Source organism: Vipera ursinii, assembly GCF_947247035.1.
Source record: "Vipera ursinii genome assembly, chromosome: 5".
Classification (NCBI taxonomy): Eukaryota; Metazoa; Chordata; class Lepidosauria; order Squamata; family Viperidae; genus Vipera; species Vipera ursinii.
In genome coordinates, this window is record NC_139518.1 from 123,825 (window position 1) to 147,862 (window position 24,038).

The following is a 24,038-nucleotide window of genomic DNA, read 5'->3' on the forward strand; positions in this document are numbered from 1 at the left end:
ATGGCAGAAATGGAAAGATTCATAAAGAAAAACTTAGAAAGAGGATTTATTGAGCCTGCCAAACCCAAAGTGGCCGCCCCGGTTCTGTTTAGGGAGAAGAAAGATGGTTCTTTCCGCTTGTGCGTGGATTACCAGAACCTGAATACAATTAGTGAATGTAATCTGTACCCCCTTCCCCTAATGAAGAATATGCTATCCCACCTATCGAAAGATTTTTACCAAACTAGACCTGAGGGAAGCATACTACCGTATTAGGATTAAGGAAGGAGACGAATGGAAGACTGCATTCAACTGCCCAATGGGGTGCTATCAATTCAAAGTATTGCCATTCGGACTGCAAGGGGCCCCGCAGTCTTTATGCAATTAATTAATGACGTGCTGAGAGAGCACCTATATAAGGGGGTCCTGGTTTACCTCGATGACATCCTTATCTTCACAGAAACCAAAGAGGAACATATCAAACTAGTCAGAGCAGTCCTGAAGAAGTTGCAAGCTGCCCATTTATATGCTAAATTATCGAAGTGTGAATTCCATCAGGAAAAAATCGACTACCTGGGATATCGCATATCTCCAGAGGGCATCGAAATGGACCCTGAGAAGGTCAGGGCAGTACTAGAGTGGGCACCCCCCCGCACACGGAAGCAATCGCAAAGTTTCCTGGGGTTTGCAAATTTCTACCGCCAATTCATCCCCGCATTTGGCCAAATAGCCATGCCCCTCACAAACTTGTTGAAAACGAAGGGGGGGTCACCCGTGAAACCCAGCCAGCCTCTAAAATGGTCAATGGAATGTCAAGCAGCATTTGAGAGGCTAAAGAGACTCTTTTCTGCGGAACCTGTACTTAAACACCCAGATCCCGACAAACCTTTTGTAATACAGGCAGATGCGAGCGACGTAGCAGTCGGAGCCGTATTACTACAGGAAAATGATGAGGGGGCGTTGCAACCTGGCGCATATACATCCAGGAAACTTACAGAAACTGAACAACGATAGCCAATATGGGAGAAGGAAGCATTCTCATTAAGGTGGTCATTATTAACTTGGCGTCAATTTTTGGAAGGAAATAAAATACCTTTCCAGGTCTGGACTGACCACAAAAATTTAGAAGCACTAAAAACGCCCAGGAAACTCACTCCTAAGCAAGCCCGCTGGTCCCAACACTTTCACCGATTCAATTTCACTCTCAAACACTTGCTGGGGGGGAAGAACTTCCTGGCAGACGCATTACCTCGCATGCCCCAATATAATAGCACACGGGTAACTGACTTTAAACCACTCGTACCAGAACAACAACTGGCAGCACCAGTCACCACCAGGGCACAGGTAAAAATGAAGCCGGAAGTGGATAGCCAAACCGGAATAGAATTCCGAAAGTCCTTGGAAGGGGATGAATGGTTCCAGAAAAATAGGCATGTATGCACTATTAAAGATGGGTTACCTTGGGTGGGTGAGAAGCTATACATAGCTGCCACCCAGAGGACCAATTTCTTGCAACTGTGCCATGATACAAAATCAGCAGGACATTTCGGGTTTGTAAAAACATTACACTTAACTAATCCTTTTCAATCAGGATTCAGACCTGCTTACAGCATTGGGACAACTCTGGTCACACTGATGACTTTTAGCAGGTCCAAAATTGGGTGGCACGTCCACCTGGCCCTCCTTGGCCTCTCAGCCATTTCTGACACCCCTGACGCTGGTAACCTTTCAGACAAGACTTGGGTGTTGGGGAAGAGACCTCCCCCAAATCCTGTGAGGGTTCTTCAGAGACTGATTCAAATTTGTATTGGGGAGACCCCTACTTGGTGAGGTGCCTCCAGGCTCTGCTCTCCCCACTGCATTCAACATCTATAGGAAACCCCTGGGCGAGATCATCTGTCCACATGCGGTGAAGTACCGTCAGATGCTGATGAGACTCAATTCTACATTTCCACCCTGGGCCCATCGAGTTTGGCCCCTCAGGTTCTCTGGCGTCTGGATGAGGAGCAGCCGTCCTCATTTCAACCCAGACGGAGTACGAAGCGTTTTCTGCCTCCCTGAACCTGGACCATTAGGCAATTCGGAGGCCATTTTGAACCCATAGCTCTGCTGAAAGAGCAGGCGGTACCTGTGGCTAAGAGGACCTTGGCACAAAATCCAACTTGTGCGTCAGCTGCCCACATTGTTAGACCTAGAGACCCTGCTCAGCCTCACACACACCTTAGTTTTGCAATGCACTCTGCATAAGGCTGTCCTCGAAGGCATTCTGAAATTGCAGCAGGCCCAAAATATGGCGGCACAGGTGCTCCCGGGCACAGTCAAGAAGAGCCACGTAACACCTCTGCTCTGGGCACCGGCTCCCAGGAGGCTCCTGGGCACATTTCAAGGGCTGAAACTCTAGCGTGGCTACAAGGGTTTGGGGAAATTCCTCTCCCCGACTCTGTGTGCTGGTGCTGGCAGCTTCAGCAGAGCAAACGTGCTCCTCTAGGCCGGAAGAGGTCCCTGCTGGTGCTGCCCTCCAAAAGGGGACTCACCCCGAGAGTCAGAGGCCCACCAGCCCTGCTCATCCCTTGAGGAGGCCCTAAAAACCACGACTCTTTCCCAGGTGCTGGGACAGGGATGGTACATGAGCCAGGCCTGCACAGCTTGGCAGAGAGACATTTCGAGTGGGCTCCGGCAAGGGGTTGCCGTTGGTTGCTAGGCTGTTAGCCACCCAAAGACCTCGGGGACCCTCAGAGAACAAGCAGGGCAGCCATATACCTTGTAGGTAGACGGAAGAGAAGCCCCAAGCCTTCTGCAAGGCCCACCTCTCCACCTGCAGACTGCGGCCCTCCTTGTAGCCTGGGGGAGGGAGGGAACCCTGCTACTTCTGGGCTCCTCCAAGCGAAACAAATCACATCAATCCTGGCTTCTCTCCCTCCAAGCTTCCTAGTGAACTGCCTGAGGCCGAGGTTGCCAGCCACAACCTTTGGGCCTCTGAAGCGAACAGTCACAATGCCGCTGTGGTTCTGGGCAGTGGCTGACTTAAGCCCTCCCTCTCCCAGGCATCCGAGGAACCTTCAGTCAAGTCCTGGCTCCCACCGTAACCAATGGAAGATTTCATTAAAGTGTTGGTTTTTAAAAAATCCTTTCTCATCTCTCTGCCTCACTCCCGGTTCCTCCGCCAGAGGCCTCCGCCGTTCCTAGCCCTGCTCTCTTCTGCATCCAGACACTCCCCAACATCCTTCCTGGGATCTGCTGGAGCCCCCTGCCCATCTTAGGGAGTCCCAGCCCCAAGGGCTCCATTGGGACCGCTCTGGCCTTGACTTTCCACATGCTTATGACCTTAGCTTATGACCTGTAAAGTGCCCAGAGTCACTTAACAGGGGAGATGGGTGGCATAAAAAATTCAACAACAACAACATACTCTCCGTCTCCTCCTCCTTCAGGCCTTGGTCCTTCTCCAGCTTCTCATCCTCCTCCTTCCTGATGCTGCTGTCACTTGGCAACGCCACCTCTGCCACCACCATCACCAGCTGCCTTCTGGTCTTTCTCTACTGCCACCACGTCTGGTTGATTGGCTGGCAGCTGCCTGTCCGTCTGCCTCTGGAGGTCCCACGGGACCCCTGCCCTTATTTCCACAGTCTTCTGTGGCATCTCCCACCTGGACTCGGGAGGGCCCGTGTTCTGTACACCCTGCTGGCACACCACTCGGCATATGCTGCCCCTGCCTGCCTCTTGCACGCTGCCTCCAGGGGCTGGTGTGGGGATGTCTCCGAGGCCCCTCTCGACAGTCTGCACCGTGGGCCCTCTCTGAACTGGCAGAGCCACCCCCCACCCTTCTATGGACCTGGCGCTCGGTGCCTGTTCTTCTCTGCTAGGATCGGTGCCTCGGGGCCGTCTTTTAGTCCAGCCCATTCCAAGCCCTGCTGGGATGTCCCAGAGTCTGCCAGCTTGGCTCTCGGTCAGAGGTGCCTCCCGTGCCGTGTCTCGTGTTGCCATGGCTCCTCCTTTCCTTGGTCTCCGTCTTGCGTCTTCTGCCGCCTCAGGCGTTTTCTCAGCAGCTTTGGGTGCCATCTGACCAATGTCCGGCTGAAATGGCTTAGATCTGTCTGTCTATCTCCATCCATCCATCCCTCTCTCTCCCTCTCCTCATGCTCTTGACGCTGTGGCTTATATCCCTCTTGGGGTGGGGGGGCGTACGTGTGCTTTGAAGAAGGGACGTGACATCATCTCTCAACCCTGAGGTCTCCAACGTGGCAGATAAGAGGGAGTGAAAGCGTCCACGGCAAACAGCTCGAAGCGCACGGAGCCGCTCAGAGCCTCTCCTGCCCGGAAGAGAGGAGGTCTGGCTCACGGCACCAAGCAAGAAGTCAAAAAGGCTGAACTTCGGTTTCAGTATAAATAGGGCTTGCATTTGATACAATTCCAGCAATTGCTATATGTGAAACTCGAGCCCTATTTACAGTGAAATAAATTTCAACTTGTTCCATCTTTTTTTCCTGCACAGTGCGACAGAAGTCCTCTCGCTTTGGAACAGAAAAAATGCCCCCTTTTTATGCCAATGGGATAGATGGGTTTCAGCCTGCCTACCCTGCCTTCACGTCAGGTTTGGGAGAAAACCTTTCAAACACAGGCAGACACGAAGGCTTGAGGCAGGGAAGACCAACTAACCGTTTGCACAGCCAGCCGACAGGAAATCAGTCTCAAATGGGCTCCCCACCCCCACAACCCCTCCCCTGGCAGGCACACACAGGCTCACGCCCAGGTGCAAGGCGGCTACCTGCGTTTGCTGGGAATGACGCCAACCTGGTCACTCTCCCCGCCTGGCATCACCAGCCGTGCCTGCCACCATTCATCGTCCGACGCATTAATGACGTGGAGAATGTTGCCAAAGCGGAAGTTCAGTCCTTGGCTGGGGAGACCGCTGTCTTTCGTTTTGTCGTAGTCAAAGAGGGCCCTGCAGACAAAGGGGAGGAAAGCGGAACGTGTGACTAGGGAACAGAATCTGGAGGAAGAAGCCAGCAATCCTGGGGGGGCGAGGACAGGATCAGAGAAGGGCCTTTGCGTCCCCAGGAGAAAACCAGTTAAGTGCAGCACTAGGTCCCCTTCTCATAAAGCCATCGCTGAACCCCCGAAACGGGAGAACTGACAGCAAGTCTCCAGTCTTCCCATCTTGGGCACCAGCAACGAAGCCAGGCCCCACAGCAGCCTCACCTGACGTAGAGGGAGCGCTTCTGGCTGGTCCGCAGAGAGCCAGACCCCGAGCTGACACTGCTGCTCATCATCTGCTCTCTCAAGTCGTGTATTTTGGCTTCAAAACGGCCGTATTCTGAGGAAAGGGGAAATGGCGGGTCAGCTCCACAAATGCTGTCACTGCGGAGTATCAGGTTCCGGAGCGCCCCAAATCTTAGACTTTTGGAACAACTCTGCCATTAACCCCCGGTGCTCCTTTGAAACACATTATCCTTTCAACCTCCTAATATTTCAAAAACAATGTGGAACAACTCATTTGCACTCTCTCTTGCTCATGCAAACACAGACACACACAGAGGGACACTGTAAGGCTACACAAATTTGCTCTAGAAATTGGATCTGTTTGATCTATGTCTACTCCTACTCTGGTGGGCATTCAATTAAGAAAACTTGAAAACAAAATCATAAATTATCGCAAAGATGCTTTTTCAGGAGGCAACTGGACTTTCTTGTGTTTCTTTGAAGACGTTTCGCTTCTCCTCCAAGAAGCTTCTCCAGCTCTGACTGGAGGGTACTGATGATAACCAACTCCAAAACCACGAATGATCTCACCCAGAGGCTTCATGTAGATGTTGAACAGGAGAGGCGAGAGGACCGACCCCTGAGGAACTCCACAAACAAGGGGCCTCAAGGTCGACCTCTGCCCTCCTGCCAACACCGACTTTGAACGCCCCAGAAGGTAGGAGGAGAACCACTGAAGAACTTGTGCCTCCCACTCCCAACCCCCTGAGGCGCCGCAGCAAGATACCATGGTCGATGGTATCAAAAGCCGCTGAGAGGTCTAACAGGACTAGGACAGAGGAACAACCCCTGTCCCGAGCCCGCCAGAGATCATTCACCAGCGTGACTGTGCTGTACCCGGGCCTGAAACCCGATTGGTACGGGTCTAGATAATCAGCTTCCTCCAAGAACAAAGGGAGCTGATGCGCCACCACGCTCTCAACAACCTTCGCAAGAAAGCGAAGGTTGGAGACCGGACGAAAGTTATTTAATACAGCTGGGTCCAGGGCAGGCTTCTTGAGGAGGGGTCTCACCACTGCCTCCTTCAAGGCGGTGGGAAAACTACCCTCCCTCAAAGAAGCAGTTATCACTGCCTGGAGCCAGCCTTGTGTCCCATCCCGGGCTGCATAAACCAGCCAGGAGGGGCACGGGTCCAACAAACACGTGGTGGAGCTCAGCTTCCCCATGATCCTGTCCACATCTTCAGGAGTCACAGGATCAAACTCCTCCCAGATAATATCAACAAGACTGCCCTCATCCTCATCGTCAGACTCTGCCCAGTCAGAGTACAAACCGGTCCGAATCCGAGCGATTTTGTCCGACAGATGTTGACTAAACTCCTCGGCACGACCCTGCAAGGGCTCCTCCCTCACCTCCTGATTAAGGAGGGAGCGAGTTACCCTAAACAGGGCGGCCGGGCGATTATCTGCGGACGCGATGAGGGCGGCAAAGTGATTAGACCTTGCCGTCCTCATCGCTGCGAGGTAAGATCTCGTGAAAGACCTTAGTCGCAACCAGTCAGATTCAGATCGGCTGGATCTCCAACAGCTCTCTAGGCCCCGTCTCCGACGCTTCATCTCCCGGAGCTCCATGGAGAACCATGGTGCCCATTGGGATCTGCGCCGGGTCAAGGGCCACATGGATACAACTTGGTCGAGTGCCTCCATGGCTGCCTTTTCCCAGGCTTCCACTAGGGCATCGGCCGAGCTGTGAGCAAAGGAGGCAGGTGGGGATCCAAGCGCCGCCTGGAACCGCTCAGGGTCCATTAAGCGCCTAGGGCGGAACCATCTCGTTGGTTCAACCACCCCACGACGGGGAGTGGCAAAACGGAAGACCAACCGCAGGAGGTGATGATCGGTCCATGACAGGGGCATAACAATTGGAGAACCTCCACCAAGATCATCTAACCAAATCGAGCGTGTGGCCCCCCCCATGAGTTGGACCCTGAATAACTTGCGTCAGGTCCATGGCCGTCATGGAAGCCATGAACTCCCAAGCTAACTCAGATGATCCCCCCAGGGATGGTAGATTAAAGTCACCCAAAACCATAAGTTTGGGGAACTCAATCACCAACCCTGAGAGGATATTGAGAAGCTCAGGCAGGGCTGCTGCCGCACGACTAGGCGAAAGGTACACCAGCAGCAGGCCCAACTGAGCTCTAGGGCCACATCTAGGGCCACATCTCAGGAGGAGACTCACACCTGTCTATTTGGACAACGGTGGCCTCCCGCGGACATAAGGTCTCCCTCACAACTACCTCCACTCCACCACCCCTACCCTGAGCTCGAGGCTGGTGCAGCACCCGGAAACCCAATGGACAAAGATCAACCAGAGGGACACCGCCCTCTGGGCCCAACCAGGTCTCCGTGATGCAAGCCAGGTCTGCATGCTCCTCCTCGATCAAATCACGTATAAGAGGAGCCTTATTGGCTACGGACCTGGCATTAAAATACACGAGCCTGAGCTCAGGAGGCTGCTCATCCTCGCTCCCGGAACCATAGGCTGAAATCAGGGGGTCGGAGCGCATCACCGCACAGAGACAGCGGGGACGCACTCCCGGATATAGATACGGCCCCCTGTTCATACGCCTGCTGCCATTCCCTACCGCCTATGACCTGGATGACTGAGAATCTCCGTAGAAAAAATGATAAATTGATAAAAGCAATTAAACAAGAGATTAACAGATTCAATTAACAACAAAGCCAGTGCCAAAACAATCTGTCTTGTCCAGGGCTGGGAGAGAGCATGGGTCTCCCCCCCCACACACACCTCCTGCTGGATTGTGAGGCCCTGCGTTCGGTCATCTTGCGTTTGGACTACTGCAATGCACTCTCCGTGGGGCTGCCCTTGAAGAGTGGAAGCTAAAGCTGGCAGGGTCAGTTTTAAGGGCCCTCCGGATGGCCCACGGGCACCGCAACTGTGCAAACTGCACCGGCTGCCAGTCTGCTTCAAGGCCCAGCCCAAGGGGTGGGTCGTTACCTTTGAAGCCCTCGACGGGAGAGGTCCCAGGCTATCCGAGGAAGCACCTCACCCCGTGAGACTGGCCTGTCCCCCTTGCTCGACCAGAAAGGGCACGCCGTGGACCCCACCAGCCGAGGAATTTTGACCAAGGTCCTTGCTTAATGACCACTGGTTCAGCATTCAAAGATACATCAGTGCTGAACAAGTGATACTTATAACTGGTCCTCCAATTTCTGCCTGTCCCAGCCACCCGGCGAGCAGGTGATCGTGATGTGGGCATCTGATGACTGGTTCGCACTTACGACAGCCGCAGTGTCCCAGGGTCACCTGACAGCCATCCGCCACTTCTCCCACCGAGCAGGGGAAGCTGGCAGGGAAGGTGGCCAGTTGCTCTGGTCAGTCCCTTGCACCCTCCCCCACCCCGCAGCAGCCACCCCTCCCCCCGGCGCTCCCGGCTTGCCTCATATGCCCCACCTCCGGGAACTGGTTTAATGACCTGTGGTTCTCACTTAACAACGGCAGTCCGGACTGCCATCGTTCAGAAACGTGGTCAAATGACATCAGGTCTTAACAACCTCTGACATAAATTCTGGTTCCGCTCACGGTCATTAACTGAGGATTAGACTTGGGAATGCAGAGTCATTTCCCACAGAGCCAGATTCCCATTCTGAAGAGTATCCCAGAATGAAGCCATGACAGGTTATTAGGCATTTTGTTTTTAAAACGTTGCAAACTAGGCCATCTCAATTTGTGACCCTGGGTAGGGGTCTACATTTTTTAAAAAAAGGAAGGGATGGAAATCAACAGAAGGAAGCAAAAGGCAAGAGGCAAGGAAAGTCCGTTCGAGGTTGGGGATAACGCAGAGGCGCATCTGGGCCCAGAGGTGGGGGGGGGGAGGGGGGAGCCAGGTCTGCCAAAAGGACTAAGAGGCTCAGAGCCATCACAGTGCCAGAATGCCCCTGGGGGGGGGACGCAGGCGGGGACCACCTCAGGTCCCCCCAGATGGCGCTGCTTCAGAGGGGGCAGCCTCCCCACCCCCACTCCCCCCCGGTGTGACCTCTTCCTGGCGTCTTGCATCAACTGCACCGAGGCTGGGGGACTGGAGGGCACCTTCCACCTGCTCAGGTGCAGGTTTGAAAAGGGACCAGGACAGTATTGGTGCTGCTTGGGGGTTCTGTGTGGCCACAATTCATTTAAAATTTAATTGTATAAAGTGTTAAACAAAAAGGCAAGAGAAGAAACGACGGATGGAAACTGACCAGGGAGAGGAGCAGCCTGGTACTAAGGAGAAACTGCCTGACAGTGAGGTCAATCAACCAGTGGAACGGAAGTTGCCTCCAGAAGTTGTGGCTGCTCCATCGCTGGAGGCTTTGAAGAGGAGACGGGACAGCCGTCTGTCCGGAAGGGTATAGGGCTTCCTGCCTGAGCAGGGGAGTTGGACTAGAAGACCTCCGAGGCCCCTTCCAACTCTTATTCTACTATTGTGTACTCCCTACCCTTTGTACTCGTGGGGGGAGCACCGTACTGTGCCTTGACAAAGTCATCGGTGAAACAAAGGTGTAATTCGTATCTTCGGCATCGCCATCATCACGGCAGGCAACCCAGACACTCTCAGCCTCTCGGCTTCCATTCTAAGAAGGGGCTTCCCCAGAGAAAAGAGGCTTCACTTGCCTTCGGGACGATACTGAGCTACGATGGTGACCGACTGACCGGCGTTTTTCAGGGCAGCAGCTGCCTCTTCGTGGGTTGCGGCTTTGAGGTCCACACCATTTACCTGAAAAGCAACACAAATGAACCGTCGCTCACATCAGGACGCACCAAACTGACCAACCTGGAACCTGACCGGGCTGCCTGCCGGTGGATCACAGAGGCCTCCCTCCCTCCCCCGTCCCTGCTGCTCTCCTTGCCAGGCAGAGGCCCACACGGCCCGGGGGGGGGGCTCTTGCCAAGAAGACCCCACGTGGCCCAAGGAGACCCAACGGCTGCTCACCTCGGCAGGGTCTTACCGAAATGATGCGGTCTCCTTTCCTGAGCTCCCCGCTGAGGTCTGCAGGCCCACCAGCAAGGATGAAGGAGACGAAAATCCCCTCCCCGTCCTCTCCCCCCACGATGTTGAAGCCAAGCCCCGTGGAGCCCCGATGCAGCACCAGCTTCCGTGGCTCCCTAAAAGGAGAAACGAATTGGAGCCACTGCGGCAGGGGATCCTGATCTGGGCACCCGGCCTCTGCCTCGCAGTTGTGATATCGCAGAGTCCCACGGATCACCCTTGGCGACCTTCACCGTCGGCTTCTGACGAGCAAAGCTAGTGGGGAAGCCATGGGAGAACTCCAATGGGGACCACGCGGCTGCCGGGTGCTGCGACCAAGATTTGTCCAACGGCAGCACCTGGAACCGCCGCAAATGCCTTCGTAAGATGGCACGGCCCTGCGACCTCGCTCCTTACGACCGGGGCCACTCAGGGACGGAGTGTGATGGAAAGTGCAGCTGGAGGAGGAGTGGGGAGAAGGCAGCCCCTTCCACAGAGGGGCCCAAGCCGAGAGGCTGCCCGGTCCTGGCCTGGACGGGGAGGGAAGAAGAGGTTTAGGGTAACCCCAGCCTAGAATCTCCCAGGGTAGATCTGTTAGATCAGAAGGTTACAGCCAGGATCTGTCCACAAAGGGTAAGGCAATAAAGATCTGAACTTGAGTGGCTCCCACTGCGTCCTGTCTGGGGCTTGTGCTTGACAGTAAGCGAGGACCACCTGCCCTTCATTTTGATGTCAACCCACTAAGTTGCATTACAGGAATATTCTAGAGTATCCTAGAAGGGACCCAAGAAGAAGAGTTTCCACTGAGAGAAGTCATCCACAATTTGGTACTAGCAAGATTCTCCTGAGAAATATATATATATATCTAAAGCATTAAAAAAACGTATGAACGAGACTTCCACCACGACACCCCCCCCCAAGCAGAAAGTGTATCCTTTGGCTGGATCCATCGCACGCCACATGGCTCCTATTGCAGGTATTCTGGCCAGGCTTTTTCTGGCTTCTTTCCAGGTTATCCCTTGGACCCGATCTACGCTCCTGCTTATCCGATTCAACTAGACGCGTTCGACCCCCGTCCAACTGCGGACAACTCTGCCCAGCTGCCCAGCTCTCACATCCGGGCTGCTGATCCTGGATCTCCCTTCCTACTCTCGCTGGTCAGCCCCCCCCCCCCATTGTTCTTCTTCCGTCAAAGCCGAAGGGGGCAATGGTGGGGGAGGGGTCAACGGTGGGGGGGGGCAGAGGGAGACGTTCTACAGCCAACCTTGGAAGAAGCTGCCAGGATGCCCAGCACAAACCCTCCTGCCACCCAACCATTAGCAGGTGCCGCCTCCGGGCTTCCTTGCGGTCATTTCCACACCACAGTTGAGGAGGAGGAGGAAGAGTGTGGGCTGTGAGGGAGGAAAAAAAAGTCCGCACCGGAGCTGTACTTTATTACAGGTAGTTCTCAAGTTATGGCCACACCGGGGGCCAATGTTTCAGTCGTTAAATCGTGACAGTCGTTAAGTCAAGGCACCCATGGAACCAGATGTGATTTATGACTATTTGGTGGCAGTCTTTAAATGACTCACATAGTTTTAAGTCCGAATCGTGCAACACTTAGACAAATCATACAGTTCTAAAACTGAAACGGTTCTCTGGAAACTGGCAAAAAATATTGCAAATCGCACACGCCCACACCACACCGCAACAAGTCGTAAATATGAGCCAGCTGTCAAACGTGGGAAATGCAGTCGTGTGGCTGTGGGGGAAGGCAGATTTTGTGACAGCTGGAAGTGCTGTACCAGCCGTGAAGCATCCCTGCCGGGCACTTACGGTCGTAAGTCAAGGACTACCTGCGAAGCTTTGCTTGGCCCAACGAGAGCCTTTCTTCGGTGCACTGACAGCCGCTCTCAGCCAGGCGCCCATCGTCCCCTTTGGGGTGCGCTGTTCTGCCGGCCCTTCTCTTCCAGGAGCTTGTCCACTTCCCTCCATCCCTCCCCCGCAAGTGCTCAGCGCCCCCCCCCCCCGTAAGATGTTGCATCAGTGGCTGCAGAGACGCAGCTTCCTCCTACCTGGCGGTCTTGTCTTCTCCCAGCACTGCCTTAGGAGCAGGCGAGTATCTCCCTGTGGAGGCTGGTGGCAAAGGCTGGCCCAGGTAGCCTGATGGGCTGACATGGTTCTCCGCAGGCTGAGAGTAAGCTGAGGAGGAGGAGGAGGAGGAGGAGGAGGAAGAGAGGCAGGTCAGTCAGAAGAAGGTGCCGTCTGCTGCCATCTTGGCTCTGCTGCTCCCTCCAGGCCAGTCACGGCTGAAAACTGGAGGGCCCAAGAACGAGCCTTGTGGGACCCCCCAACCCAAAGAGGAGCCACTGCGAAGCACCCAGACAGCTAAGGTCTGACCTGCCGTGTCTCCCTTAACGCCGGGGCATGTCCCCAGGCCCACCTGCTGCCGCCTGACTCAAAGGAGGGGCTCCCACCCAGATGAGGGGGGAGGGCAGAATGAAAGAGGGGAGAGCTGGTTCCCTCTCGCAGCCCCAGTCGGCTGCCATTCCTTGGCCCTTTCGCCTTCGGCACTGAGGCGGCCACGAAGGAAGCCAGGCACTCGCCGCCTGATCCAATACCGGGAGCCAGACTGTCCGACCACAGAGTGCCGAGCAGAGACTCCACTGGGTCTAGGAGTCCCTGCCCTCCTTGGGGCCAGGTAGGGCAACAGACCTCAGTGCTCAGGAAGGCGCTGACCACTGAATCCTAAAAGCCACCGCAGTGCTCGACGAGAAAAAATTCATCTACCTACAGTGCCGACTGCAGAAATCAAGCTCCGCCCTCCTCCCCGCCCCCCCAACGGTGATATCTTCATTTGTTTGGTGTGGGAAACTTTGGGAAAAAAGCTGAACCTGCAGATGAGGCAGATCCTGGCGAAGAATCTCAAACTGGGGGCAGAGCACTTTTTAAAGAGGCCCACAGGAGAAAGTTAACAAGTGCTGGACAGCATCTAACTCAAAAGGATGACACTCTTTCAGAAAATGCTCTTGGACCAGGCCATGGGTGCAAGGAGCTCGTGGGTGGCCAAAGCCACCCAAAGATGGAAGAAGGGGGAGGGAAAAAAAACACCCAGCGGAAGTAATTGGACTGTCAAATGACCAAGGAATGAAACTCTGGCTGAGCGAGGATCTGGAGGCCACAGATAAAGCGAAGCCAGCTCCAGCACTCAGACGGTTCTGGGTTCAGAGAAGCCGCTGAAGCTGAACCGGTGGAACGTCAGCCTTGGGAGACACCTTGAAGCTGGTCGAAGCGGTCAGGTGATGGGCTGCTCCCTCCAAGCGCTCGGACGGGGTGGTGGAGAGGAGAGCAGAGCAACGAGGCTCAACGAGGCTCCTTCGGTTCCACTTGCCAAGCTACAAAGGTTGCTTGCGCTACAACAGCCACGCCGCTCCTAGCTTGCCAACAGTTCCGAGGGGGGAGGGGAAAGCATGGAATGCACAGCTGGTTTCTATCTGCATGGGAAGCAAGGGCGCAGGAGAGACCCTTTTCTCGTAACATCTGCCTGAAGAACTAATTGGACATTGTGCCCTGAACCGTCAGAGAGGGGAGGGAAGGTTTTACTCTTTTAATTATCTTTCTGGAGCCAAATTGCCAGAGCTGGTTTTCTATTCATTAGTGCCGGTATGCTGTGCTCAATAAAGTTTTGCATTAGAGACTGGAAGGTCTCAGGTCTGCTTACTTCGTTGGGATCATCAGCCAGAACCTTGACCCCAGCAGCAGTCACCCTGCATTGGGCCCTGCTCCCCACAAAGGAGACGCTTTGTGGGTCCAGATGTGCTGGGTCCTTGCCTCCTGCTCAAGCAGCAGGTGGGCAGCTTCAGCTGGTGTGCCAGGTGTTACGCTGGCAGGTCAACCCAGGATGCCTTGGCAATGTTCATTCATGTCTCGACCACCACTCAGTTAATGGTAATGAGCTTTACCTGGGGCTGCCTTTGAGAATGACCCCAAAATTACAGCCGGCACAATCTCACCCGTAGAAAATAACGCCAATTTTAAAGTTCCAGGTAGTCCTCACTTTCCGACTGCGACTAGAACTGGCAACTCTCGTTAAGCAAAGTGGTTGTAAATGGAACAATCATGCAACAGCACCCAACTTACGATGGCAGTTGCGGCTGCAGTCCTTTAATGAACTACCCATGATCACGTGATTGCGACCTGCAACTTCCTGACAGCCTCTTCATTGACTTTGGTTGTCGGAAAGCGGCTGCGAAGATCACAAATCTCAATCACGAGTGGCAGGATTGTGACTATTTTAAAGGCACCCTGGTTGCCAGGGGCCCGAATTGCTACGATGTGACTGCAGGGAGGCTGCAACACCCACAACTTCAAAGACTGGCCATAGATATGCTTATTTAGCACTGTTGTAACTTCAAACAATCACTGAACGAGCAGTCAGTAAGTGAGGACTGCCCATATTGTAGTGGTTACCACCTGGCATCCAAGTGCAATTCAAAGTCCTGATTGTGACCTCGAAGGCCTCACGCAGAACCGACGCACAGCAGGAACAAACCCGTCAGAACTGGAGCCCCTTGTCCATGTTTAGAGAGGGCCCCCGGGGGTCCCCTTTGTGCACCCCCTCATGGGGTGTGTGGCCCCACCCTTTGGAGGCCTCTCCCACCAGCGATACCCTACGTGCAAACAAGTCAAAAATCTTATTTCCATGCCTTTGCCCTAAGCTGAACGTGGCCTCTGCACTCATTTTTGTTATGTAACTTTTTGTTCTTTATTGTTGATCACTCGGAGCTCTTAGGAATGGGGAAAGTTTTGAATTATGTTAAGCAAACAAATTATTTAACTCAGAAAATTACACACGGTAATGACGCCATTTTTGGAGTGAAGTGTTAGATGTCTCCCACCCTTTGCAGAGAGGCTCTTCTTCCCTTCCGGCATTTTCCCACAGGTTTGCAAGAGTGGCCCAACTCCGACTCCTCCGTCTGTTTGCCATCCTTTGGCTCAAGCACCCATGCAGATCTTTCCCCCCCCCTTTCTCTTCACTTCCTGTATCTTACCAACATTATGCACGGTTCTGCTACACTGGGGCATCAGAAATAAAAACGCTATTTATTTTTACACGAAAATTGTTGGCACACGTAACAAAAGGTCAGCAGAGGAAAAGGAGAGAAAAGATGGTTTGTGTTAATTCTTCTCTAATAAAGAACAGCCATCCCAAACTCAGACTTACAGCCGGTGATCTCAGGAGGTCCGTAAGCATCGTTTATGAACATGCTGGTGGGCTTTGCAAGTTTCAGATAGACAAAATCAGACGTGTTCTTTAAAGCAGCCACTGCTTCTTCGTGGGTCACTTCTTCTAAGCAAACACTGTTCACCTGGAGGAGGGAAAATGCAAAATAAACGTAGCCCTGGAAGAAAACAGACCTTCCCTGAGAATCACTCCTTGTGTTCCGTATCACGAGACACTGGCGCAGGCAGAAGTCGGGCTTTTGCCCAGGAAGTCCCCCCCAGATTGCTGCGGTGACTGATGCAAAACACTATGACAATAAAAATACAGAAAGTGGCTTTTGAAGAATGGAAGCAGAAACAGCCACCCTATCAACGATGTCAGTAACGATGTCCATTTCTATGAATAGACTGTGCCCAAAAGAAGTTATTGAAGAAATCTCAACAGTAAAACAAGTTTTATCTGACAAGAAAAAAGTGGATTTATAATTGAGAGACCAAGAGAATGATTTGGAAAAGGGTATTTCACTGGGCCTAGAAAAGAAACTGGCTGATGCTTCAAAATTTGAGAGAGGAAAACAAATGACAAACCAAGAAAGGTTTTTTTTTCTTTTTAACGACCCTGTAATCCCTTGCGTCGGGGTGGAATCGCAGCAACTGAATGGAGCTGAGAGTTTACTGGCTGAATGCCCTTCCTGACACCTTCAGAGCTCACAGCAGATATTTTCTCTTTGCACCCAGAGAGAGAAGCATCTGCCACTTCCTAGGATCCAACTGACAGCTGCTCAGACAAACCAAGAGAGTGGCCTAGTTCATTTTTTCCCTATTGGATTTACAGGAGAGACTTACTAAAGTCTAGAAAAAAAGTGTGCGTAATGGGACCACAAAGTGAAGTGAAATCAACTCCTATGACTATATTTCAAGGAAGGCAATAAAATGAAATAATATAAAATTGGTTTATTTGATCAAAGTTAAAACAACATACGTTACTACCTCTTGCTATCTTTATACACTTTCTGTTGACATCAAGACTGAAAAAATGTTTTATGGATTTGCTTATAGATAAGAAATGGGATACGGGATGAGGAGATAAATATTTATAAATTTAAAGGTGAAGAGATACTAAATTTATTTATGCTTCTTGCGATGAAGTTGCTTCTTCACATATTTTTTATTACATTCTTTTCTTTTTCTTCTTCCTTGCACTTTTTACTTCTTGTCTCTATTCTCTTTTAAATTTAGTTTGTATTAAATTTTACTATTACAATCAAAATTCTTTATTAAAAAATTTACACACACACACACACAGACACAGCTGGAGACACAAGACTATTCAGTTACACACATTTAGCTTTTGTTTGCCTCCTAAAGACTTCTCTGCCCTCTGGAATTGGTGTCTTGCTGCCTTGTATACTTGCCACAGCCAACCCGCCATGGGACAACTCGCCACAGGGCAATTCAACAATTCAAAATAAATTTTTAAAAACTGTTTTAATTTTCGTCATTCACATTTCATTTTGTTCCTTCTTTGACTGTTGTCCCGTGGCGAACTGGCCACGGTGACTTGTCCCGGACCCTTCTCCCCCTCCCCCCTCAGCAGAGCAAGGAGATTGGAGAGGAGGGATATCCAGAGCCTACACATCAAAAGCAATGTGATCATGCCGGCAGTAGCAAAGGAGGAACTGCCTACAGAAACTGATTGCTTTTTTTTCCTTTTCCCCACCTCACAGAGCAAAGATTGGAGAGATTTCAAGACAGCAATGCAAGCTGTTTGTGTTATGTGCCCATAGTATCTAGCCCCAAACTACTTATTCTCTTGCACTCCCCCTTCCTCTCCAATCTCTCTGTTTTGCAAGGAGGGGGAGGATAAAAACAACACAGGTTAGGCACAAGACAATGCTAACAGCGACCATGCAACTGGATGTAAATTGGCCATAAAGTCATTTTTTTCAGCACCGCTGTAACTTTGGTCGTTGAACAAGTGGTCAATAAACGAGGACTATGTTTAAATACAACGCAAAAGACACAGTGATAGTGACTAACTTGGGTGGCTTAAGAAGGGGACTCAAAAGGCTCTTTCGAATGCCATGATTTTCAGGGTTCATTGTTACCCCTAGACAGGGAGCTGGAAGCCTCCGGACACCCCTTGTAGAGGAAAGGTGGGGGAGGGGTACATCTATGGCTCCTGGCAGAAAAACAAACCTTGTCTGGATTAAGACGGGCCCTGACCTGGCCCAGCAACATTGTTATAGGCGTGTACTAAAGGCCACCCAACCAAGCAGAAGAAATAGATGAACTCTTTGCTAATCAATTAACAAATCTATGTAGGAAACATACCAAAGTAGTAATGGGAGACTTTAACTACCCTATCAACTGGGAGACAAACTTTGCAGCAAGTGGGAGATCAAACAGATTCCTAACCAACCTAGCTGACAACTGTCATCGAAAAGGTAAAGGAGGGAACTAGAGGAAAAGCTATTAGACCTAATTCTTACTAATCGAGAAGTAATAGAGGGAGTTGAAATTGCCAGAACTTTGGGTAATTTTCAATATAATGAAAACAGAAACCATAGAATATAGTCTAACCAGCGTCTTAAACTTCAAAAGAGTTCTAACAAACTCAAAGAGAGTCTAGGAAAATTCCATGGATAAAAATCCTAAAGGGGAAAACAACTCAAGAAGCATGGGAAACTCTGAAAAATATGATCATAAAAGCCTAGTCCAGCACAATACCACTGGGGAAAAAAAACAAGAAATCCAAGAAGAGACCAGTACGGTTGCACAAAGATCTCTCTGATAAACCGAAAGACAAAAAGGACAATTACAAAAAATGGAAAGAGGGATACATAACCAAGGCAGAATATCAGCACAGCCCGAATCTACAAAGATGAAGTCAGGAATGCAAAGGCTCAGAATGAATTAAGACTTGCAACAAAAGTCAAAGATAATAAAAAAAAAGTTTATTTCAACATATAAATTACAAGAAAAAAGTCAAGGAAACAGTAGGTCCGCTTAAGAGAGAAGATGGCAAGGAAGTAACAGGTAGCAGAGAGAAAGCAGAGCTGCTTAATTCATTCTTTGCATTAGACTTCACGCAAAAAGAAACTATAGCCCAGCCTACCAAAAACCTAACAGTAAAAGACAGACTAGAAATAAAAATTACAATAAGCAAGAAAATGATTAGAGAACACCTATCTGATCTTGAGAAAGGCAAGGCTAGATGAATCAAAAATTGGAATTAAGATTGCCGGGAGAAATATCAACAACCTAAGATATGCAGATGATACCACTCTAATGGCAGAAAGTGAAGAGGAACTAAAGAGCCTCTTGTTGCGGGTGAAGAAGGAGAGTGCAAAAGTTGGGTTGAAACTTAACATTAAGAAAACCAAGATCATGGCATCCGGCCCTCTCAATTCCTGGCAAATAGATGGGGAAGAAATGGAGGTAGGGGCAGATTTTATTTTCCTGGGCTCCAGGATCACCGCAGACTTCAGCCAAGAAATTAAAAGACGCTTGCTCCTCGGGAGGAAAGCTATGGCAAATCCAGACAGCACACTAAAAAGCAGAGACGTCACCCTGCCAACAAAAGTGTGCATAGTCAAGGCTATGGTCTTCCCAGTTGCAATGTATGGCTGTGAAAGTTGGAACATAAGAAAGGCTGAGCGCCAAAGAATTGAGGCCTTTGAACTCTGGTGCTGGAGAAGACTCCTGCGAGTCCCTTGGACTGCAAGGCGATCAAACCGGTCAGTCCTACAGGAGATCAACCCTGACTGCTCTTTAGAAGGCCGGATCCTGAAGCTGAAACTCAAATCCTTTGGCCACCTAATGAGAAGGAAGGACTCACTGGAGAAGAGCCTCATGCTGGGAAAGATTGAGGGCAAGAGAAGAAGGGGACGACAGAGAATGAGGTGGCTGGATGGAGTCACTGAAGCAGGAGGCCTGAGCTTAAATGGACTCCAGAAGATTGTAGAGGACAGGAAGGCCTGGAGGAACTTTGTCCATGGGGCCGCGATGGGTCGGACACGACTTTGCAACTAACAACAACAATCTGATCTTGATGAATATAAATCAACTGGACCTGATGGATTACATCCCAGATTTCTGAAGGAGGTGGCAGAACCATTGTACCATATGTTTCAAAAATCCTGGAACATCAGGATTGGAGAAGAGCTGGTGTGCTTCCCATCTTCAAAAAAGGGGAAAAAACATTCGGCCTATTTGAAAGATCATTCGCAAGAACGTTATATTATGGAATGGAGAAAATGGATTGAGTTTATCCAGAACAAGTATAGGGTTAAGAAGTTTTATGTAGCATTCGAATAAGTCTTCTTTCGTTTTTTTTTCTTTTTCTATTCTAGTTTTTTATATATATTTAATATTGCTAAGGTGTGTCTTATCCTATATAAGCTAGAGAGTGATGGATTTTAGAATTTATAGTTGTTAGTATATGGTTGTTTATGATTGCCTTTATATATATATATACCTTGTATTTAGCTCTGGGAAGTCGGGGGGGAGGGGGGGATGGAGGGAGGGGGGGGAGGGAGGGAGGTTGGGGGGAGGTAGGGGGGGAGCAGGGAGGGGGAAGGGGGGTTTTTTAAAGGAAAACTGTATTTTAAAACTTTTCAATAAAAAAAGGGGGAAAAAACAGACCCAAGAAACTACACACCTAACATCTGCCCAACATCAGACTAACATCAATACCTGGGAAGATACTGGAAAAAATAATCAAAAAACAGGTCTGTGAAAATCTTGAAACAAATAAAAGTTATAACTAAAAGCCAGCATGGGTTTCTTAAAAATAGATCATGCCAAACCAATCTTATTTCATTCTTTGATAAAGTAGACCAGCGAAATGCTGTGGACATAGTATACTTAGACTTCAGCAAGGCATTCGACACAGTTGACCACAACCTACTTCTTGGTAAGGTTGAAAAATGTGGGATAGACCAGGGGTCCCCAACCCCCAGTCCATGGACTGGTACTGGGCCATGGCATGCCACCAACCGGTCCGCATAAACAAGCAAAGCCCCATCCGTGGGATGCAGGCAGCACACAAAACCACGCAGTCTGGAGTCCATGGAAAAACCTCTCTCCACGGAACCGTTCCTTGGTGCCCAAAAGGTTGGAGACTTCTGGGATAGACAGCATCACCACCAGATGGATCTGTATTAGGCCCAGGACTCTTCAATATCTTCATTAATGACTTAGATGAGGGAATAAAAGGGGAACCTATCAAATTTGTAGATGACACTAAACTGGCAGGAATAGCCAACACCCCAGAAGACAAGCTCAGGATCCAAAAAGATCTTGACAGACTTGAACAATGGGCCCTATCCAACAAAATGAGTTTCAATGTGGAGAAAAGCAAAGTTTTACACTTAAGGCAGGAAAAACCAAAGGCACAAGTACAGATTAGGCAAAACCTGGCTCAAAAACAATTAACTGTGAGAGGGACCTTGGAGTCCTGGTGGACAATCACTTAAATATAAGCTAGCAGTGTGCGGCACCAACCAAAAAAGCTAATACAAAATCACGTAAAGTATTAGTACTGCTTCATAAAGCCTTTGTAAGGCCACACCTGGAATACAGCATCCAGTTTTGGTCACCACATTACAAAATTGATGTTGAGATTTTGGAAAAAGTGCAAAGAAGAGCAACTAAGACGATTAAAGGCCTGGAGACAAAAACATATGAAGAACGGTTGCAGGATTTGGGTTTGTCTAGTCTAGAGAAAAGAAGGACCAGGGGGCACACGATAGCAGTTTCCCAGTATTTGAGGGGCTGCCCCAAAGAAGAAGAGGGGGTCAATTTATTTTCCAAAGCACCAGGGGGCAGGACAAGAAATAATGGATGGAAACTAATCAGAGAGAGAAGCAACCTGGAACTAAGGAGAAATTTCCTAACAGTGAGGACAATTAACCAGTGGAACAGAAGTTGCCTCCAGAGGTTCTTGGTGCTCCATCCCTGGAGGTTTTTAAGAGGAGACTGGACAGTCACCTGTCTGAAATGGTCTAGGGTCTCCTGCTTGAGAGGGGGGGGTCAGATAAGAAGACCTCCAAGGTCCCTTCCAGCTCTATTCTGATTATGATTCTTGCGCAGAGGAGTGGGTGTAAGAGACAAATGCAAAGTTTCCCAGCAAACAAAATCAAATGCATAAATATAGGTTGTAGCTAGGGCAACAAACTTGTGAAAAAATTGTTGGTGCACAGCAGTTGCCTGGGAACTGAATTAGTGAGCCGTGTGATGAAGCTGCTGGAAAGGCAAATGCAGGTTTAGAATGCAAAAACAGAGGCATGATTTCCAAACTATAGAAAGTAATTATCCCACTTTATTTTGTCTTGGTCGCATTCATCTCAGGTAGAGTGCATGGTATCAATTTGAAGCAGCGATGAGAAGGGCAGCCCAGGGGGATCAGCGTGCGGATTCACGTATGAGCGCAAGGAGTTATTAGACTTAACTGTCTAAAACACCCCGTCCAGCTCTATAATCCTCCTATGAAACCATCGGAGAAAACTATATAGACAATGGAGCATCAATAGGCAGGTTATGCTCAGCTCTGTCCCTCATCTAGGATGGCTTGGGCCAGGCTCGGGGGGGGGGGGGGGGGGGGCTTCCAAGTCCTCAAATGGAGCTGGGAAGAGATTCAGGAACAGAGGAGTGGGGGGCAAGGCAGAACACAGAACAGGAAAATAATATCAGGGGAGGGAGGTGAAACATGGAATTTGGGGTTTTTAGATTTGGCATTAACTGGGGACGCCTTGGTTACTGGCAGAGGGTGCTTTTGACCAGCTCTACTTGGTACTCCAACCGGCTAATCTCATTAATAACAACAACAACAACAAACAACAATAATAATAATGTTGGAAGGGACCTTGGAGATCATCTAGTCCAACCCCCTGCTCGGGCAGGAAACACTATACCATTTCAGGCAAATGGTTGTCCAGTCTCTTCTTAAAAACTTCCAGTGTTGGTGCATTCACCACTTCTGGAGGCAAGGAGTTCCACTGGTTGTCCTCACTGTCTTTGGAAAACAGCTTGACTGCCTCCTCTTTGTATCAGCCCCTGAGATACTGGAAGGCTGCTATCATGTCCCTCCTCGTCCTTCTCTTCGTTAAACTACTTAACCAATTCCAGCATCCGTTCCTTGTATGTTTTAGCCTCCAGTCCCCCTGTTGCTTTTCTGTACTCTTTCTAGTCTCAACATCTTTTTTACATCGTGGTGACCAAAACTGGATACAGTATTCCAAGTGTGGCCTCACCAAGGCCTTGCAAAGCGGTACTAGAACTTCACGTGACCTTGATTCTATCCCTCTGTTCATGCAGCCCAGCACCGTGTTGGCTTTTTTGGCAGCTGCAGCACACAATTCCAGACTTATTCAGTGAATATAATTGGTATGGCCCAGTTTCAATACTGGTTTATTTTATTTATTTATTAAATTTTTATGCCACCTATCTCCCCTGCAAAGTGGCTCTGGGCGACTTCCAATGAGATACACAAGATTTAAGGCAGATTTTCTTTCCTGTAAAACTTACTCCAGACTCCTTCCTGCTCCAGGGCACCCCTTACGCTGAGCCTGAGTCTTCTGAGTTTGTCGGACGGGCCCCAGAGCGTCCCTAGCAAAGCTAAAAGAAGACAGAACTGCCCAAGGGAACAGTGGAAAAAGCCAAAATGAATATAAACTCACAGCCATCAACTTGTCTCCGATCTGGAGCCGTCCGTCCTTATGTGCAGCTCCGCCTTCTATGATTTTGGTGACGTAGATGCTGTTGTCCCCGGGGATGTGCTGGTTGCCAACACCCCCGGCGATGCTGAACCCGAGACCTGCTTCAGGAGAGCAAAGGCCATCAGCACCGCCCCCCCCCCCCGGCACACGCGGCCTTCCGCTCCCTGGCAGGGAACCAGGACCCTCCCCTGGGACAGAAGGGAATCTGCCCAGAGGCTCCCCAGGGGGAACTGCAGGGTGGGACCCCAGAAGCTCTGCCACGCTGGTGAGGCGCCCGCTGGGACCTGGCCTGGGCTCCTCTCTTGGACGCCCCTCCGCCACTTCCAGGAAAGGGCACCTCTTGCGCGCAGGGCGGGAAAGGGGAGAACCCGCGCAAAACACCCTCTTTGCTGGGGCATCGCCCGGCAGGGGCCGCTCACAAACCTTTGGGCCCCTTCACCAGTTTTATGTCCACCACCCTTTCCGTGGCCTGCCTCCTCCTCTTGACGTACAGACGGACCACGGAGCCCGCCTCCTTCAAGGCCTCCACCGCTCTGCCGTGGGTCACATCGCGGACGTCTACCTCGTTCACACGTAAAATGCAGTCATTCACCCTGTGCGGGGAGGGGAGGGGTTTCCCAGACTCAGCACGTGCGCCTGTGCCTCCGCTTGTGCCTGCATGTGTGGAGGGGAGCTGCGTGCTTGACTGACTGGAGGACGATCAAACACGGAGCAAAGCGGCACTCTGGACAACACAAGAGGCATTCCCCCCCCCTTTCTTTGGAGGACGGCCGTCCAAGCTGCTTGCTGTATGTCCAGCCGGAGTGGCCTCTGTCTGCCTCCACCCAGGACCACCCTCATCCCTCCCTCCCTGCTCTGCTAGTGCTTCCTTTGTCCGGGTGAATTTGGGCCAATCACCCGGAGATGGTGAGTTC

General features: G+C 50.7%; 1 protein-coding gene across 19 annotated transcripts in view; it reads right to left on the reverse strand.

Annotated features, from left to right (window-relative positions):
* The window catches only part of DLG1 (discs large MAGUK scaffold protein 1), a 75,293-nt gene that overhangs the window by 26,057 nt on the left and 25,198 nt on the right, over positions 1-24,038 (reverse strand). For 9 of the 19 annotated variants that reach the window (XR_014492673.1, XR_014492674.1, XM_083363889.1 and 6 more), the window contains 8 exons: positions 23,548-23,717; positions 23,086-23,225; positions 15,405-15,549; positions 12,256-12,385; positions 10,182-10,338; positions 9,847-9,949; positions 5,176-5,290; positions 4,742-4,918 (listed from right to left, as the gene is read on the reverse strand). Coding sequence is in view for 17 of the 19 variants with exons in the window: in XM_083363889.1 (XP_083220015.1) it covers positions 4,742-4,918; positions 5,176-5,290; positions 9,847-9,949; positions 10,182-10,338; positions 12,256-12,385; positions 15,405-15,549; positions 23,086-23,225; positions 23,548-23,717 (1,137 nt within the window). In the remaining 2 variants the exon portion in view is untranslated. The remainder of the gene's footprint in view (positions 1-4,741; positions 4,919-5,175; positions 5,291-9,846; positions 9,950-10,181; positions 10,339-12,255; positions 12,386-15,404; positions 15,550-23,085; positions 23,226-23,547; positions 23,718-24,038) is intronic. The other 10 variants (XM_083363888.1, XM_083363886.1, XM_083363885.1 and 7 more) reach the window with 3 other exon arrangements.